Source organism: Schistocerca cancellata, chromosome 4, assembly GCF_023864275.1.
Source record: "Schistocerca cancellata isolate TAMUIC-IGC-003103 chromosome 4, iqSchCanc2.1, whole genome shotgun sequence".
Classification (NCBI taxonomy): domain Eukaryota; kingdom Metazoa; phylum Arthropoda; class Insecta; order Orthoptera; family Acrididae; genus Schistocerca; species Schistocerca cancellata.
Genome location: NC_064629.1, coordinates 552,110,080 through 552,131,249, shown reverse-complemented (window position 1 = coordinate 552,131,249; position 21,170 = coordinate 552,110,080). Strand labels below are relative to the sequence as shown.

General features: G+C 41.3%; 1 protein-coding gene across 1 annotated transcript in view; it reads right to left on the bottom strand.

The window, feature by feature from the left end:
* The window catches only part of LOC126184662 (plasminogen activator inhibitor 1 RNA-binding protein-like), an 83,789-nt gene that overhangs the window by 26,880 nt on the left and 35,739 nt on the right, over positions 1 to 21,170 (bottom strand). Inside the window, exons 5-7 of the mRNA XM_049927144.1 lie at positions 17,322 to 17,396; positions 6,611 to 6,833; positions 3,133 to 3,342 (exon numbers count right to left, since the gene is read on the bottom strand). Of these exons, the coding sequence (XP_049783101.1) occupies positions 3,133 to 3,342; positions 6,611 to 6,833; positions 17,322 to 17,396 (508 nt within the window). The remainder of the gene's footprint in view (positions 1 to 3,132; positions 3,343 to 6,610; positions 6,834 to 17,321; positions 17,397 to 21,170) is intronic.

Below are 21,170 nucleotides of genomic sequence, written 5' to 3'. Positions count from 1 at the left end.
TGCCGTCATTCATGTCTACACTTTCCGGAACAGCGTTTTTCGTACTATCATTTGTTATTTCTTCTAAAGTATGTAGAATAATTTTATTGCATGTCAAACCTTGTAGGGGAGGTAAGTCCATAAGAACACAGAAAATTTGTGCACTTCTGTACACTTTTTTACTGTATACCTCATAGCATAAGCAAGTTTAATATTATTGTTATACACACTTGTTTAGTTACACTGCAAGTGTAACCACATTCCATTGAATCCAAAAAATTACAAGCAGTTCTTAATTTTTATGCACAAAATTTTCTAGCACATATCTTCCAACTACCTTCACACCACTATTGCCACATTCCTTACCCTGCAAAGCTTTATTTATTATTTCAGATAGAGCAGAGTTCATAAATAACACAACCTGAATGAATAGTTATCAGCATTAATGCTGTCAAGCCCATTGTCCAAATATTTCAGTTCTAGCTTCAAAGCACTGAGTAGTTGATGATTCAAGTGCAGTATCACGTTGTATTTCAATATTAGCAAAGTTAATCTATTTGGTGGACCAGTTTGCATAAAAATTACATTGGTTAATACCAAACTACTTAATTCTTTCCATGTAAGCAATTACTTTGCTGTAAACTAAATATTCACACCAAAACAACAACAAACAATAAGTAACACACACTATAAACAAAACTGTAAAGCTCTTGCATGTGAGCCAATTTAAGGGACTACTAAGTAATAAAAACGAAACAAATGAGTGCTAAACTTTATTTTTAACAGAGCTGACTGTGTTACATGGGGATGTTGTAGTGCATGCAGCCACTTTTAAATTCCGCTAATTTTGGTACTTTCTGTGGTCCTTTTTCCTGGAAGTAAACTTCTGTCAGTTATTCAAGTGCAAGCCCCTTTCGTTCATAACTGTGAAAGTACGAAACAGTAACACTGCAGACAACAATGGCTACACTGCAGTACTGTCAGCTACCTAATATTGGCTGCAATCAAAAACAAATTACTACCAGCCGAAGCCTTCAGACTACTGGTTCACAACTAGGGAGTGGATCAAAATGTTGATTGGGCAATTTTAATTTTGTCCATGTGTCCACTACTTGCCCACCGCTGCTCACCTGAGACCTTGCCTGCCTGGCTCCCCACCAAGTGAGCACACAAGCTAGAACAACCTACTCTACTGCCTATGTAGTTTCAACCTAAGGCTTGTCATGCTGAAACCATCTTTTGGTTGGTGACTGCTATACGTTAATGAAAGCCAAAAGTATTTTCACATTCCTGTATAAAGATTGGTCACTGCTCTGTGTTTTATTGGTGTAGTACTGCATTATTTTTTACAAAATGAATTTTGTATTCCAAGATTCCCACCACTCCAACAATATTTCATTTAGGCCAACACTAGTTATATAGAACTAAACGAGTCCCTTAAACAAACATAATGGAAACTGTTTATCATGGTTTCAGGGGGGAAAAAAATATGGATACAAAATACAACACGTGGCATAATTACATAAAATTTATTCAGTTACATAACAGGTGAATAATGACAAACTGCAACATAAATCTAGGAAGTTAATTCAGTTGAATTTTTTTTAGATACAGCAACATTGACATTTTCATGACAATTTGACTGTTCAAAAGCCACTGGAACATAGAATAACAGAATACACACTCTCACTCACTCACACACTCTCACTCACACACTCTCTCACACACTCTCTCTCTCTCACACTCTCACACTCTCACACTCTCACACTCTCACACTCTCACACTCTCACACTCTCACACTCTCACACTCTCACACTCTCACACTCTCACACTCTCACACTCTCACACTCTCACACTCTCACACTCTCACACTCTCACACTCTCACACTCTCACACTCTCACACTCTCACACTCTCACACTCTCACACTCTCACACTCTCACACTCTCACACTCTCACACTCTCACACTCTCACACTCTCACACTCTCACACTCTCACACTCTCACACTCTCACACTCTCACACTCTCACACTCTCACACTCTCACACTCTCACACTCTCACACTCTCACACTCTCACACTCTCACACTCTCACACTCTCACACTCTCACACTCTCACACTCTCACACTCTCACACTCTCACACTCTCACACTCTCACACTCTCACACTCTCACACTCTCACACTCTCACACTCTCACACTCTCACACTCTCACACTCTCACACTCTCACACTCTCACACTCTCACACTCTCACACTCTCACACTCTCACACTCTCACACTCTCACACTCTCACACTCTCACACTCTCACACTCTCACACTCTCACACTCTCACACTCTCACACTCTCACACTCTCACACTCTCACACTCTCACACTCTCACACTCTCACACTCTCACACTCTCACACTCTCACACTCTCACACTCTCACACTCTCTCTCTCACACTCTCTCTCTCACACTCTCTCTCTCTCTCTCTCTCTCTCTCTCTCTCACACACTCTCTCTCTCTCTCACACACTCTCTCTCTCTCTCACACACTCTCTCTCTCTCTCACACTCTCTCTCTCTCACACTCTCTCTCTCTCTCACACTCTCTCTCTCTCTCTCACACTCTCTCTCTCTCTCTCACACTCTCTCTCTCTCTCTCACACTCTCTCTCTCTCTCTCACACTCTCTCTCTCTCTCTCACACTCTCTCTCTCTCTCTCTCACACACTCTCTCTCTCTCTCTCTCACACTCTCTCTCTCTCTCACACTCTCTCTCTCTCTCACACTCTCTCTCTCTCTCACACTCTCTCTCTCTCTCTCTCACACTCTCTCTCTCTCTCTCTCACACTCTCTCTCTCTCTCACACTCTCTCTCTCTCTCTCTCACACTCTCTCTCTCTCTCACACTCTCTCTCTCTCTCACACTCTCTCTCTCTCTCACACTCTCTCTCTCTCTCTCTCACACTCTCTCTCTCTCTCTCTCACACTCTCTCTCTCTCTCACACTCTCTCTCTCTCTCTCTCTCTCACTCTCACCAGTCCCTTGCAGTTGATGTGTCACTCACAGCCGATATAATCAAATTAGAGTGTACAATATGTTGAATAAGATATTTTACAATTTAAAATACTACGTGAGAAATTAAAAGTTTGCCATATTTATCAAACATACCTGATTACGGTCACCCAATGGTCCTGCTCTTCCAACACCTCCATTACGGGCAGGGCCTACAGGTCCTGTACCTCGCATGCCACGGCCACCTCGCATACCACCACGACCACGAGCTCTACTGCCACGTCTCGAGTCAGCAAAGTGAATATCTATATCCAAGATGTGCTTCTGTCGTCCAACACGCTGCGGGTATTCTGATGCATCGTATTCCTGAACACAATGTTCCCAGGTAATTGGAATGACACCAAAGGAGTACATAAGGTAACTTGTACCACATCTTGTATACTGAACATTACGTTGATAGGGATGTGAGCACTGTACATATAAGATATACAGACAGAATTTTACACTGTGGCACACACAGAAACTAAACAGTAGTGCAGTACCTTTAACTTTTCAAAATAATTGCAAAGTGTTCACTAGGTAAGTCACTACATTTATTTCATACCACCATGTTCACTTCAGATATAGAAATCACACAAACATTTTTATTAATGGTGCAACTTTTTTGTGAGGGGGCAGTTTAAGTAATAACCAGAACAGAATGAAGAGAATACAGACGACAGCACATCAGATGAGTGAACATGAATTTATTTTTTTTTTATTTGGGGGAATGGGGGGGAAGAAGGGGTCGCACTTTAATCTGTTTACAAAAAAATGGAGAAATGCACAACCATGACACAAACCAATAGAAACATACACCTACTCAACCGAAGACAGAGCAGCAGTCGCAATGGATGTGGAATATGGCCCACATGTTCAACAAACCAGCCGTATCAATTTTAAATGAGAACACTATCGTCAACAATAATGTAAAGGAAATGCTAATGCAAAACACATTCTGCCAAGTATTTTAAGACTAAGATGCATAAACTCAAACAACATCAACCTCCCCCTTCCAATTAAAATTTTAAGAAAACTATGTCCTGAATACGCTGAGGTCAGGAAACACAAGGGATAGAGATATTCACATATACAGATGGTGGTAGTACCATGTACACAAGGTGTAAAAGGGTAGTGCATTGGCAGAGTTGTCATTTGTACTCAGGTGATTAGTGTGAAAAGGTTTCCGTCATGACTACAGCCGCACTACAGGAATTAACATACTTTGAACGCAGAATGGCAGTCACAGCTAGATGCATAGTACATTCAAATTTGGAAATCGTTATGGAATTCAATATTATAAGATCCATAGTGGCAAGAGTGTGCCGAGAATACCAAATTTCAGGCATTACCTCTCACCATGGACAACGCAGTGGCCAACTGCGTTCACTTAATGACCGAGAGCAGTGGCAATTGCATAGAATTGTCAGTGCTGAACAGACCATATTGGTTGGACCCTCGACTAGAAAACCATGGCCTGGTGTGATGAGCCCAATTTCAGTTGGTAAGAGCTGATGGTAGGGTTAAAGTGTGGCACAGACAAAACAAAGCCATGGAGCAATGTCAACAAGGCACTGTGCGTGCTGGTGGTGGTTCCATAATGGCGAGGGCTGTGCTTACATGGAATGGACTGGGTCCTCTAGTCCAACTGAACCCATCACTGACTGGAAATGTTTATGTTCAACTACTTTGAGATAACCTGCAACCATTCACGGACTTCATGTTCCCAAAATAAACGATGCACCATGTCACTGGGCCACAACTGCTTGCAATTGGTTCGAACAACATTCTGGACAATTTGAGCAAATTATGTGGCCACCCAGATCACCTGACATGAGTCCTATCACACACATATGGGATATAATCGCTGTATCAGTTCATGCACAAAATCTCGCACCAGCAACACTTCCGCAATTTTGGATGGCTACAGGGACAGCATGGCTCAATATTTCTGTAGGGGACTTCCAATGACTTGTTCAGTACATGCCACAAGCTGCTACACTGCATTGGGCAAAAGTAGGTCTGACAATATTACAAGGTATACCATGCCTTTTTGTCACCTCCGTGTACACTATGTACACAGAGCGTGTTATTTCATTTTAGTTTTGATTTGTATTCTATGCACAAACATTCTGCTTTTCCTGTGTCTTTTACAGCTGTTCACTAAAACACACACACACACACACACACACACACACACACACACACACATTTTCATGCTTGTCTGCTTGTGTCTGTATGTGCGAATGGGTGTGTGTGTGCGTGCGTGCGCGCGCGAGCGAGCGAGCGAGCGTATACCTGTCCTTTTTTCCGCTCCCGGGATTGGAATGACTCCTTACCCTCTCCCTTAAAACCAACATCCTTTCATCTTTCCCTCTCCTTCCCTCTTTACTGACGAAGCAACCGTTGGTTGCTAAAGCTTGAATTTTGTGTTTACGTTTGTGTGTATCGACCTGCCAGCACTTTCGTTCAATATTATTGTTTATATTTTTGAATATATAACAGTGACTGTTTTGTCATTTCTTAATTTCATAGCCACTGTCTTTTTCAGCAAAATTTTGAAGCCATTTTCACTTATTAGCTGTTGAACAAAACTGTAATTTTTGTTTGCAAATACTACTTTTTTGTTGTTGCAAGTGGTCCAAGTTTATGAAAAATTCATATTGTATATTTAACTTTCGCCGGTTGGTTGGTTGGAGAGGATTGGGGACCAAACAGTGAGGTCATTGGTACCACTGTCGAAGGTGGCACAAACTAAGGGAAGAACATCACAATCAGCACAGTCCAACTGATGGGAAAGGAATGCAAACAAACAGAGGCAGAAGGAACACTGGGACAGGGGAAGAGTAAAGAAAGAGGGAAGGGGCAGGACAAGGGTGAGAGCAGGGTACATACCAAAGTGCTACACATGACGGGATGACAGCACCGCCGCCAACCCATCTTGATCCCCACAAAAATACCATCACAACAACACAATAGGAAGAAGACACATGAAAAGGGGAAAGGCCAGCATGTAGGCAATGACAAAGGCTTCTGAAACCAACAAAAAGAGACTCCATTTACAGAAGGAAATTCAGGTACTTTAATCTGGAAGGACCAATCAGCTTCACAAAGAAAGCCAAGAACAGACATAACCGTGTGAGAATTGTTCGTTAACACCCGGGACAAGGAAGGTGGACAGTGTACGTAGTGTGAAGAGCCAAATGGTGCAGGCAGTCCAGCAAAATATGAATCACTGGGGAGGGTGTGGGGGTGGAGAGGGGGAGGGGGACTGGAAGGGGGTGGCTCATTATAGAGTAAAAAACCATTGTTCAATCCAGCATGACCGATACGAAGATAGCACAAGGGTCGATTTCTGCTGGGAGAGGTGGAGGGAAGAACGCCACAGGGTCGGAGTCCTGTTAATGAGTCAGGCCACAATTGAGTGGGGGGGGGGGGGGGTTGTGTGTCACAAATCCACACCCACAGGGTCACAGAGAACTGAGTGTAGGTATTTAACACATTGTTATCCACTCCAAATCTGTCGATTTCTGCACTTCCATCAATCAACATGGTGCGAGAAACAGTTATGCAAAAAAAAAAAAACAGTGGTCACCTCCTCTTCTTCTTCCTCCTCTTCTCCTTCTTTCTTCTTTGTTAAAGCATACATTTTCTTCCACTGAGATGGATCTTCACCTTCTCCTGCTTTGCGTATATTGTAAGTTGGTTTCTGCCGGTGACGACGGAGGGCATAATATTCATCAAGTGTGAGTACCCTAGGTCCTTCATCTTCTACTGGCTGTGGTGTATCACCTTCCGAGTCTGAAGCTTGAACATCTCTGCAAAAATAAAAATTATAGGTAATATAAGAGCATAGATTTTCAGATCATGTTCCGAGCCAATAATAAAATAATAATAAAATTTGTAAAATCCTTAGATTTTCTTTCAGGCGTGCTATGGAGAAGTGACGATCAGAAACGTGGGGAGATCAAGGTTTTGGCCATTGTGATGGATAGTGCCGCATATACGCTGAAGGCCGCAGTGTCTCCCCTGGTGTTTTACCCTAAAATTGTTCACCTCACGTGTGAGGAAGCCAGAGCCACATTGCCAGAGGTCAACAGCCTTATACCTTCAGCAACGAACGTTTTCATCAAGGCACCCAAGTCGAGTGAGAGCTTTCAAGACTGCTCACCCTGACTGTCCTCTGCCACCTGAACCAGTATTGACAAGGTGGGGAATCAGCTGCAAACTGTAGACAATGACAAAAAAGTTGAAGAGGTATGGACGCATATGTAGTTCTGGATAAATTGAATAAGCAAAGAACGAACAGAACATAGAATTCCAGTATTAAGCTTATTTCTACGTACAGAAGTTTTCAGCTTGAAACCGACATTCACTAGGCTACAGGTCGACAGAGAAATAAGAATTCCCAATCCACTAGGAGATGTGCTAGTGTTTCACTTTAGTTATTCATAATTAATTCTCTCTCTCTCCTGTGTGTGTGTGTGTGTGTGTGTGCACACGCGCGCTAGTGTTTCGCTTTAGTTATTCATAATTAATTCTCTCTCTCTAATTAATTATGAATAACTAAAGCGAAACACTAGCACATCTCCTAGTGGATTGGGAATTCTTATTTCTCTGTCGACCTGTAGCCTTGGTTTTCCCTTCGGTTGGTACTGATAAATATGGGCCTAAGTAAAGCGAGAAGCAGTGAAAAGAAATTTTATATATATATATATATATATATATATATATAAAACCATTGCAGTGGCAAGATAGGCAGCTAGGAATAATGTGTTGTCTTTCCTGTTCAGGCTTCATGCACTATATATGCTCTGTGATAAAAAATGAATACAGTGTTAGTGTGTGTCAGCAAGGCTAATCAATTTAAAACATAACTACAACAACCCCTTTTACAGGTTTGTAGTTCTCCACACAACAATCTGCCAACACAAAAAACGTTAGTAACAGCAGCTGGCAGAAATGGTAGAGACTGCCAGTCTTGCTTGCAAGATTAAGGTGGAGCTCACTATCTACAGCATCATTGGTGGAACTGTCTGTGGTCCTTTGCTGCAGAGCCGAGTGGAGGGGGCAGGTAAAACACATCAGGTAGTTGTAGCAACAATCTGTACTGTAGTTCTAAATTGTCGCTGTGCTCAGAAGAAAACCAGACCTCCAAGCCTTAACAGAAAGCATCGAAGTTCAAATACTTCTAGGTACGGAAAGCAGGCTAAAGCCGAAAATAAGTTTAGCCCAATTTTTTTCCCCAAATGACCTAACAGTGTTCGGAAGGGATGGATTAAATGCAGTTGCTGGTGGAGTATTTATTGCTGTCAGAAGTAGTTTACCTTGTTGTAAAATTAAAGTGGATAGTACCTGCGAAACAGGATGGATAGAGGTTACACTCGACATTGGACCAAACTACTAACTGTATCGTTTCACCGACCCCGACTCAGAAGGTACAGTTGCTTAACAGTTCAAAGGAAAGTTGAGTCTCATTTTAAATTGGTACCCCACTCACTTCTACAATTATAGTCAGTGGTGACCTTAATCTACCCTCGATATGCCGGAAAAACTATACGTTTAAAGCCGGCAGCAGGCACAAAAGTCATCGGAAAGTGTACTGAATGCTTTCTCAGTAAATTATTTTGAACAATTAGTTCATGAGCCCACTAAGCATAAATGATTCCAAAAGCATACTTGACATCTTAGCAGCAAATAATCATGGACAAATTGAAAGTATCATGACAGATACAGACATTAGCAACCCCAAGGCAGTTGCTGCTAGGCTGAATACCGTAACACCCAGAACCATCAAAAAGAAATGCGAAGTACATCTATTTAAGAAAGCTGATAAAAATGCTCTTAAAGCCTTCTTAAGAGTGTCTCCACTCCTTCCGAGCTGATCATGTAAGCATAGAAAAGATGTGGAATGATAGCAAAGAAAAGAACAATGGCAATTGAGGGATGATAAATTAGTTAAATTAGTAAGTGATTGTACTGGACCCCCATGGTGCACAAGACAGGTCAGATCACTGTTGCACACCCAACAAAAAAAAGCTTGCCAAATTTACAAGAACGCAAAATCCCCAAGATTGGCAAAGCTTTGCAGAAGTTCGAAATATAGAGCGTGCTTCAATGCGAGATGATTTTAATAATTTCCGCAATGAAACTGTCTCGGAATCTCACAGAAAACCCGACGAGAGATGTTCCTGAATTTCAATCAAGAACAACTGCCAAAATGAGGAACACAGAAGTAGATATCCTCAGTGTAGCAAAGCAGCTTTAATCACTTAATAAAATGCAAGGCCTCCAGTCCGGATTGTATACCTGTCAGGTTACTCTCAAGTGTATGCTGATTCAATAGCTCCATATTTTGCACCTCTATACAACCACTCACTCACAGAAAGTTGCGTACCTAAAGACTGGAAAACTGCTCAAGATGCACTAAACAGGAGTTATCCGCTGAATTACAGGCCCATATCACTAATATCGATTTAGAATAGGGTTTTGGAACATGTGTTTGAACATTATGAATTACCTCAAAGAAAACAATTTCTTGACCTACAGTCAGCAAGGAATCAAAAAATGTTTTTCTCGTGAAACACAACCAGCTCTTTATACTCATGAAGTAGTTAGTGCTATCAACAGGGGATGTCAAATTGATTCCATATTTTTAGATTTCCAGAAAGCTTTAGACACTGTTTCTCAGAAACGTCTTCTTACCAAATTGCATGCTTATGGAGTATCGCCTCAGTTGTGCAATTGGATTTGAGATTTCCTGGCACAAAGGTCACAGTTTGTAATAAGAGAGAAAGTCACCAAGTAAAACAGTAGTAATATCCTGCGTTCCCCAAGGAAGTGTTACAGGCCTTCTATTGTTCCTAATCTATATTAAAGACATAGGAGACAATTCGAGCAGCCTTCAGATTGTTTACAGATGACTGTGCAATTTACCTTCTTGTAAAGTCATCAGATGACAAAACAAATTGCAAAATGATCTAGATATCTGTAAGGTGTGAGAAGTGGCAACTGACCCTAAATAAAGGAAAGAGTGAAGTTATTCACACGAGTACTAAAAAGAAATAATCTAAATTTTGATCACACAATAAGTCGCACAAATATGAAGGCTGTAAATTCAACTACATACTTGGGGGATTGCAATTACAAATAACCTAAACTGGAACGATCACACAGATAATAATGTGGGTAGAGCAAACCAAAGACTGATTCATTGGCAGAACACTTAGCAGGTGCTATCCGTGAGTATTTTTGTGCAGTGTAGGATCAGTATCAGGTGGGACTGACGGATGACATCAATAGAGTTCTAAGAAGGGCAGCTTGTTTTGTATTATCGCAAAATGGGGGAGATAGTGCCACAGACATGACATGTGAATTAGATTGGCAAACAATCTTAGATTAAAACAAAGGCGTTTTTCATTGTGACGGGATCTTCATGAGATTTCAATCCCCAGTTTTCTCCTCTAATTGTGAAAACATTCTGTTGGCACCCACCTACATAGGTGTAGAAATAACCAAAATTTAAGGGCTCTATTTTCCCGCACACCATTTGAGAGGAGGATAGTAGAGGGACAGCTGAAAGGTGGTTCACTGAACCCTCCACCAGGCAATTTATTGTGAACAGAGTAATCACGTACATGTAGATAGATGTGGATGTGGTTGGAGTCTCCTTGATTGCAATAACATGAAGTTCATTCGACAGGGGATGTAGCCCCAACAGTCAGACCATGATTGGAGCAAAACAAGATTTAAATTTAAATCTGAAAATCCACTCTAGGAGGGTCACAGTATTGGGGGTACGTACCAACCCTCCCTGCCCCGCCCTCCATAGCAAGACTATCAGCAAGCTCATTACCCAGGATCCCCCACGGCCAAGAACCCAAAGGAAATCGACTGAACAAGCAGTATCACTAAGGTCGGCAAGGTGGTCATAGATGGTAGATACCTCGGTGTGTCAGGGAAAACTCCGAGCAATAGCCCGATGGCTACTCATTGAGTCCATACATAACTAAACTCATCTGAGGGAGGATCGCAGAACTATTATCCAGCGTTTAAATTCAATTCCAATGACGACACACACATCAGTGTAGTATCACACGAAAGTTGTGAACAAATCAATGAGGATTTGCAGAAAATAAATGCGTGGTGTAATGACTGGCAGTTATCTCTCAATACTAGTTAAGTGTAACCTACAGCATATACCAAGGCGAAAAATCCCCATTAATGTACGAGTAGAAAGTAAGTGCCCAGTCTTTGGAAGTGGTAACATCCGTCAAATATTTGGGTGTGACTATTCGAAATGATCTCAAATGGAATGATCAGATTACGCAAGTATCAGGCAAGGTGAACTCTAGATTGCGGTTTATTGGTAGAATCCTGAAACGATGCAGTCCTTCAGGAAAGGAAATTGCTTACAATACATTAGTTTGTCTAGTCTTACAGTATAGTTCATCTGTATGGGACCCTTACCAGTTGGGTCTGATTCAAGATATTGAGAAGGTTCAAAGAAGATCAGCAAGATTCGCAACTGGTACATTTAGCCATCATAAGAGCATTACAAATCTCAAAGTTTGAAGTGGGACACACTTGCAGATAGACGACGCGATAAACAGAAGAGGCTGCTCACTAAATTCCGAAATCCGATCTTCGCCAAGGATGTAGAGCATATATTATTACCACCAACTTTCAAATCGCGCAATTATCACAATTCAAAGATAAGGGAAATTAGAGCTCGTACTGATGTGTTCAGACAGTCATTTTTCCCTCATGTGATCTGCGAGGGAAACGGGAGAAATATGACTTTGGCGCGAATTGTGCCCTCCACTACATAGCGCTTGATGGCTAGTAGAGTATGTATGTAGATTACATGGTTGAAAGTACAAATCCTATCAAAGAATGAGTTATTGACAATCAGACTTGCCTTCAACCCAAACAAAGAATTGTTGATGTTACAAATTTTTGTGCGTAAAACTGTAAAATGCTGCAATTTCTGTAAATTTTACAGAGAAACCTTAAAAGTTGGCCGATTTGATTATCTCAGTGGACAGCTCATGAACAACTTCAATAGGAATTGACAAAGAGGGCGTGAACACAACCTGCGAGGTATAGAGGGGCCAATCAGCTAGACAGCGCGCCCAGCAGGGTAACCTGGCCATCAGGAGGTGGAAGGGAATGAATCAACTGGAAGTGGTCTATCACTGAACTTACGTGATAACCAGTGTACGGAAGGAAGAAGAGGTGGAATATTGAGCAAAAGACCAATGGCACAGTGCTGTACGCAGCACTTAAAATGAGTACAGGCACCAGCATTAAGAAGGCATAGGTCATGATCCGCACGAAATTGGTCGATGAGGATTCCCCAACTAGAAGAAGCACTGCTCCACAAAGGGTGATGGGCAATAAAGTCTCTGAGTAGAAGGGAGGGGGAAGTTGCTAAAGGAGGGTAGTTAGGGCAGTACATGTACGTGGCCTGTTGGGAAGGGGATAGATATTACATACCATGACTGCAGAGTCCAAGTGGACCCAGAAAGCACCTGCACCAAACATGGTTTGAAGGGGGCTCCATGTACTAATAATGTCTGTACTGACCAATGTGCCAACACTACCGAAAGCCCTCACAGGGCCAACTTGGTTCTGACCAAGCACAGAACCCAAAATGGGCTAATGGGTAAGCATCAGTGATTTGACATTCCTGGAGCACACAAGCTACCAAGTAAAAGGAAATACAAGACTGCAACTCCAGGAGGTGACTATAGTATCTATTACAGTTCCACTGAGTGAGCACAGAATTGGTATCCACATGTGAGGAGAATGAGCTGGAGCCGATCACACCGTCAGGTCACCATCAGTCACCAATAAGGACGCAGTGACATCCATAAGGAGGACACCAAATTCAGGTTGCAGTGGAGGAGATGGGCACCTATGGAGGACACCTGCAGTTCCTTGTCCTGAGACTTGTGTTCTCCTCTTTCAAAGACGGAAGAGGGGAGGGGGGGCAGAGAGAGAAAAAGAGAGAGAGAGAGAGAGAGAGAGAGAGAGAGAGAGAGAGAGAGAGAGAGAGAGAGAGAGAGAGAGGGGGGGGGGGGGGGGGGACTTTCGGAGCACCAACTGGGGGTACCAAGGCTGAGTTGTGGCAGCAGGCCTCTGGCCTGGAAGAAGGTGACACTTCTCTGGCCGGGGGAGGGGGGAGACACCCAGAGGGCAGTTCACAGGAGCAGAAGGGTAAGGGGAGGAGAGAAGGGGACAGAACTGGGGAAAAGGGGAGGGAGGGAGGGAGGGAAGGCAAAGTTAGATGTCACTGATGACACAGGATGTCAAACTTCTGATTAGCTTCAGTGTAGGATAAAAAAATCAAGGAAATGCAGACTGCAACAGCTTGCCGCCAAGTATTCAGGTAGATGGTTTGACTATCTCCTCAAGTGGGGGTGGGCGTGGGGGGGGGCAGTGTTCAAAGTGGACCAGGAAGAAATTAGATATCAAAGCAGTCTCAAGGACAATTTTTTCCCTGAAGGCAGAAAACAAGGGGGACTGCTATTCCAAGATCAGCAGAAATTCCTCCTCATTGGATCTAATGTCATGAACATTCCACTGGAGGAGTCATGACAGGGAAGGGAGAAAATGAATGATTGTCACCTCAGCAGCTGCCATGTGCCAGCCTTCAAAGAGACACTACCAGAGGGCACAGAGGCTGGAGGACCCTGCTCCATGATATCCACAGAGGCATCAGCAGTTTTGGCAGTTTCTCTATGTTGGCCTGCAGATTCGAGGACAACAGAAATGGTTGGTGGTGCACATCAGCGAAAGAAACGTCGGCCAGGTGCGAGTATCACATGAAGACACCGTGGAAGAGCATTTCCCAGTCGGCAAAAGAGAAGACCATTTTTCTTTCTTCGATTTCTAACAGCCTTTACAGTTGAAATACGAAGACTCGTGTTTGTCAGCTGGAGGGATACAGAAGGCCTTCATGGGAGTATTCCCGGTGTCCTTTCTGTCCTGCCGGTCGTGTAGCAGGTGATTTTGCCGCAGGAGGCAAAGATTTGGTGGCTTGTTGCACAGATGGAGGAGGAGGAGGAGTAGGAGGAGCCAGCAGGGATGCCACTGTGACACTGCACGATTTGACAACTGTCATGTTTAATTTGACGTCACAAGTTTACGTTGCCATGTTGTTCGTGGAGCGAGGCACGGCAGGAATAGTACTGTAACTGCCAGATGGTAAAAAACAAAACTTTCAGGTAGCCAACAACTTGCAAGTGACAGGGTAAGGCACTTTTTCCTTCACTCTGATCTCTTGAATGGCCAGATCATTGATATTCACAGGACATTCTCGGGATGAGGCTGCATGGTCGACATTACAATTGATACAGCAGGGAGAAGAGGTCAGCAGTAGCCCTCACGAGTATCCCTACAACAAGTAACGCATTTCGACAAGACATTTGAGTGTGGTGTAACGTTAACACTGATAACAGTTCATCGGGTTTGGAATGTACAGCCTGACTGAATACTTCATAGCCAGCTTTCATCTTTGAGGGAAGCACTTCTCTATGATACGCAAGGGGAAAAGTATGCATGCAGGCCCTAAGGTTGCATCAACCTTTTTCATCATCCGATGCAAATGACACCCTGATCAGAGAGGTAAGTTTGGATTTCTCCATCGGTCAGACTATCCAGCAGCGTAGCGTAAATACCACCACGCGAAGAAGTCAGCATCCAATGGGCCTTGACACTAACAGGATAGCCATGGAGGAGTGAGCTGCAAGCAGCAGTTGTGCTTCAGAATCAGAAGTAGTCTCCAAAAGCAAAGTGCCATTGCGTAAATGAGAGCAGGATTTCACAGGGTCGGCAATTGCATCAACGTATTTCTCAGTAACTAATGGATTTACAATAGCAAAGGAAATGTGAAATCATGAGGAACCATAGTGCAGCTGGAAGGGTCTTTGAATCTTTTGCCTCATTCTGTTTAAGTTTAGTTGGACGCTGTCTCTGAAGGTGATTGGCTCATAGCGAGAAAATCCCTACGACTGCCATCGTCTCCAATGGCACGCTCCTTCCAACTGAGGGACCCCCCCCCTCACGGGGGTTGCACCCACCTTAGGTGATTATTCACACCTCAGACCACACCTCCCACGCAACTGACAGACTAATTGGCGATTTGGGAAGGTAGCAAATCAGGCAATCTTCCTTGTCTGGGTCTGGCCTGTACCAGGGGGTACGTGCGAACCCTACCTCTCGACCCAGGGCTGGAAATCACTTATTACCCAGTCACTGGTTACGCATCAGATGCGTGGGCCAGCCTTCAGGGGCACACAGGGTGGAAGAAGAAACAAAGAGGAACATCAAACACTGAAGTAGAGTAAGGATATTATATGGAGAACAATGAAAGAAAGAACAAAAGAAAGGAAAAAACAGTGGAAGGACTGTTTTGATGTCAGGCTATTGAAACTTCTGGAACACATTCCCAAAAATATCCAAGACATATTCCCAATGGAGGGGGAAAAAGAACAGGAGGAGGATAGACATGCAGCATGGAAAGAGGAAAGGTGCTGCTAAGGCTGGGGCCCCGTGATAGCTAAGCATGAACTAACCAAAGGGTTGTGAGCTCCACGTGGAGTGGCGCAATTCGAATTTTGTGCGATTTATATTTAAATTACTTTAGAGCAATTAGTAGCTTCTTAGTAAATATTGCAACTTCAGATACAAGACTTCCTGCACAGTAGCTGAAAAACTATTGTGGCTGTTTTGTTTTTCTGTAGTTTTTATGTCAAGAAGAAGACTTCCAGAATGAGATTTTCACTCTGCAGCGGAGTGTGCACTGATATGAAACTTCCTGGCAGATTAAAACTGTATGCCGGGCCAAGACTCGAACTCGGGACCAGTGTGTCCCGAGTTCAAGTCTCTACCCAGCACACAGTTTTAATCTGCCAGGAAGTTTCAAGAAGAAGACTAATTGTGTATGACCTCTATGAAGTCAAAATCCATTTTATACCTCCCAGTTAGTGTTCCGCAAATGAAGATAGTCTTTTACATCTTATGTTCGAATTAAGTACCAAAATTAATACTGAGAAACTCAGAAGCTTTACAGATGTTAATTTTCTTTGAAAGCTGTATTTTAATAGCGATTTACCATTTCTGTGTAAAGTTCCAAATTCTATGGTCTCAATATTATTTTTGCACTGAACACTACAAACAGAAAACACAGCACTACAAGAAGAAATGATCAGGAGGTCATCAATCAAGTGGGAAAAACCCAATGTTGATTCAAGAAAGGCACTTTCCAAGTACTGCTGACTCTAAAACATCCTCTTTTGAGACTACACAATGTACACAACAAAAATAAAAATCCATCACATTACTAAGTAAAACGTTGGACTGATAGAGTCTTGTGCTAGAAACTGACATTACAAATGTTTCTTTGTAATATCACTGCTTTGAGAACCAAGTATCTGAAGCATATTTTGTTGATAATCTGTAACACTTCTTGGTGACAGTACATAGCAGCCAGCAATGAAAATTTTAAATTTAGCATACTCCAGAGTGCAGTGGCAGATCATTTGTATTAAACCACATATGGTTGTGTGCATCAGTACAATGCATTCTGCTGTACAAAGGGTTGAAAATCCAGTACTTAATAATGGCATTGGTACATAGAGCAAATGAATGCCAGTTCTTGCCAGCAGTCCACTACTATGATTTTCGCACCATTTGCGCACAAACATTGACTCAGTGTCTTATTCACTTTTTTTACAGACGTGAAGTTTTTGAGCTCTACCATCTGAGACTAAACACTACACAACTCAAGTTTATGAACCCCTCTATCTACCATGTCTTTCTGTTATGTCCGAGTACCACATCTCTAAGTTGGGCAGATCTTATCACATATGCCCATGAAACACCCACTGTGGAGTCAGCCTGTAGACCAAGCCATACTTGCCATAGGGGATATGTCCTTTTACTGAGGAACACAACTGCCACACAAAAACAGTTATAATCCTATCAGCAAAGTGAATTTTACAGATTTTGTTCTTACACATTCCTCGTATTAAATATATTAGTTACCAATTTCTATACTGCATATAGTGTTAACACATTTATTGAAATAAACACTGCCTCTATATATGTGTACACAATGTGTCACTGCAGAATCTGATGTTTTTGGAACTTTTTGAAAGTAAAAACCAGTGGATCCAGAACTGGCAAAAGTACCTATCATCCACTTCAAAATTAACACAAAAGTGGCAGATATTTAACACAAATGGAAGTTGTACAAAAACATTTGTCGCACAAACGGCAAGTTCTCTTTCACTACTTACTTTGTTGGATTCTCTGGCACAAATTCTTCTGCTTGCCATTCAGGATCATCTTGAACTTGGGTGTTCAGCTGCTCCCTGTGAAACAGTAACAGATGTTACAACCTGTCCCAACAGACATACGAAGATCCATTAACACTCAAAGATTTTACTAGAAAATATCAAACTGATACAATTCTATAATAAAGAAGGGTCAGTTAATAAATCAATTCACATTTTGAATTTTAGTATGCAAAGCTAATTGAATACGATAAAAACCAGATGGTATCCAACACTCAATATGACCATGCCAGATGAAGCATGGAAGTATCAAAACTAATCTAAGTTAACAACCCCTTACTTTTAAACAAACTTCTCAGAATGTTTAGTTTATTTCACTATGCCTACACAATATAAAAGAAAAATATTCCAATATTTTACTTAAAAATTTAATAATCCTTTAAATATACACTACATATATATTTAACACAGTGACATCAAAATTTGTTAACACCAGAAAGCATGTAACTTTAGAAATTTGATATAATACCCTAAATCACCAGATGAGACTTGACAAAACTAGTAATATCAACCGCAAAATACAGTCCGATGGCAATATTACGCTTCACACTATGTCCATCATCACAACCTATTTTTGACAGCTTTACTTTTCACCCTTTGAAGTTGGCATGTTTTACTAAGCATGAGCATTCAGTGCCATGTGCCGTTACCTATCAGTATCCTACAAAAAAATGGCTCTGAGCACTATGCGACTTAACTTCTGAGGTCATCAGTCGCCTAGAACTTAGAACTAATTAAACCTAACTAACCTAAGGACATCACACACATCCATGCCCGAGGCAGGATTCGAACCTGCGACCGTAGCGGTCGGCCGGTTCCAGACTGTAGCGCCTAGAACCGCTCGGCCACTCCGGCCGGCTCAGTATCCTACAGTTAACACAAAATCCAAATCATAATTAGACAGGTTTTTGTTAATACGACGGCTTGACAAGCCACCTTTACCACAAAAAAATTGGAGGAAACTGTTTTTACTCTTGGTTCAGCAGTACTACAATCAAAGTGCAAATCTTAAGTCCTCAATGTTTAGCAATATAGTGAAACTGAAAAAACTCACATTAACAAATGCACTTTTAACAAGTATTTCTAATAATCCCTGTGACACTGACTGCCAAAAATAAACACAAACTACGAGCACTTTAAAGAGCGAACTTAACTTTTCAGGAATAAATACAAATTAAAACCTCGACTATGTGGAATGCCTAATGTGTTCAAAGGCCTGCAGTTGTTCCTTCCATTCCTGAACAAGTTATTGTAAATTACACAAAGTAAATGGCAGTCAGTTAACTAGCAGGTATTAGTGTGTGTGTCTTCATAATTTCAAACTACCATTAAACAGTTCAATAATAAATCAACAGGTCAATAATTATTTTAAATGGTCTGTTAAACCATTTTTTGATGAAAAACTAAATATTTCCAATATGATGAATCTTTTTGGGCAAAATCAAAACAGCAGACAGATTAAAACAAAGTGACTGCAGTGGTGACCTCCACCTGAATTTGCATGGTCACTATTAGACATAAAACCTCATGTCACAGAAACAACTGTCAAATCTCAAGTGCATGATGATCACATTCGGTTTCCATAATTAACAAATTTTTTCCAATGCTATGCCCGAGTGTACCACAATAAAAAAAATAAATAAAAAAATCATCAGCACAAAATTGAGTGTTACTGTTATTCTATAAAATTATGACCCACACTTACTGGCTAGTACTAATGTTCAGAAGGTTAAACAGTACTGGCAATACACAAGTGCAAGACACTATCCTAGGTTGATAACTTTTGGTTTCTTCCTCTGAGAGGAGATTGGGATACGTTGAGAATAGTTAAAAGGACAGACCACTCTGATGCCAGGATACAAGGGTTTCATTTGTTGTGGGGAAGACAGGAGAGAGATACTGAAGTAGTACCATGAGTAAGACTGGAACATTAAACATAATATATTGGTAGACACTGTGCCAACTTCCATTCAAAGATGACGAGAGTGAGGAGTCAAGAAGGATTAAAGGAAGAGAGATGATTAAAACAAATATTTAGAGCCATCAAATTTGTGCTATCTACTGAAAAATGATGGGACAAAATGCTGGAGATTAATACTGTTTTCCAACAAAGAAAAAACATTACTTGTGTATCATTTAAATGTTTAAAAACACCCTAAAATGGTTTCAGGGAAAGTAAGTATTTCTACAAGGATAAATGTAATTGATTGGGAATCATAAAAATCACCCTGAGGGTTAATAGTTAAAATTTTAGTTTATCAAACTTCTGAATCATAGTCCCTCCTGTTAAAAATGACAGGCTGTGTCGAGGGAAAGCATGAAATATATAAAGAATAATGTTTTCACATTGTTGATGCAAGGATACGAGTCCAATTACACTTTCAAAACAATTTTACTTTTCAGAAAAACCTAAGGGCTCAGATGCAAAATTGTCAAATACTGTGTTGCAGTAGTGATGGGAGGTGTAAATTAACTGTCATTCATGTGAGAAGTTTGAAACTCCTAGGTGTTACAATGATACTTTTTTTAGTTCATTTATTTTTATTTACATCTCTAATGGCAATGCAAGTTTGACTGCAGAAATTTACTAGGTCTCAAAGGTTTAGATGCCAGAAATCAGGAACAAAATTTTTTTTACAGTTGTCCTGCACATCCAAAGGTAACATCTCCATAATAAACTGCTTCTTAATTGCACTATCCGGATCACTGGAAAAAATCTATATTTTTTCAAAAATAGAATAACTTCCTTAAATAAGGTGAACATACTGACACTGAAGCTTATGTAATACAGTGATTACAAGACATGAAAAAGTGCAGTAGACATGACACTTTGAAGTCACCTCAGGTTTGCTACCAGACCCTAAAATCAACTTTATTCAATATTTCAGCAATTCAACTGTGTGCCATCTTCACTTCAGGAGGAGGCTGCTGCTGCTACATCCCACTGGAAACCACCACCACCACCGTTCTTCTGAAGATGGACAGATGGAATTGCCAAAATAAAGTTTATTTTAGGATCTGACAGTAAACCCAGAGGTTCCCACTACATATTACACCACAAAAGTCAATGAAGTCACAGACATAGCACTTCTCTGCACCAGTTAAAGATTCTTTTCCAAGATGTCTAATGTGTATTATGACTTCTAAAAGCTTCTGTGAGCTCTGCAGTTCCTACAGGGACTGCTAGACATCAGTAGTGGGCTGCATCAGTATAAAAACACTTGTTACTGTCACTCTCTGGATATCAAATGGCATGAAACTACACTACACAGCACGAAGAACACCAAATTTCACCCTGCCCTTTTGTTCTGTGTATCATGTGAATTGTTTAAAAAATTTTAACAAATATATGTATTCCTCATATTCGAATATATGTTATCGATTTTGTTTCTGTAACAATTCTGAACTATTTTGACATTGGAATTACCAAACTGTGTGTGTGTGTGTGTGTGTGTGTGTGTGTGTGTGTGTGTGTGTGTGTGTGTGTGTGTGTGTAAATTAATAAAAGCATGCAAGTGTTTTAACTACAAATTCCTAGGAACACTTGTCAACTTCCAGGAGAAAGGGGGAGGAGAAGAGGAGGAGATAATAGTCTAGCCTAACTACCTGCAGGTAATGGCCTATGAGACCAGCACTAAGTATAAGTTCCATATTCTGAGTAAATATGATTTCCGATCCAGGTAAATTTTTTCCGTGTTAATGTAAATATGCATTGTAACTGCAAATTCAACTTAATTCTCATTCAAGATGTATTACTTCTTGGCAGAGTAACCTTCAACCCTGCAAGGAATT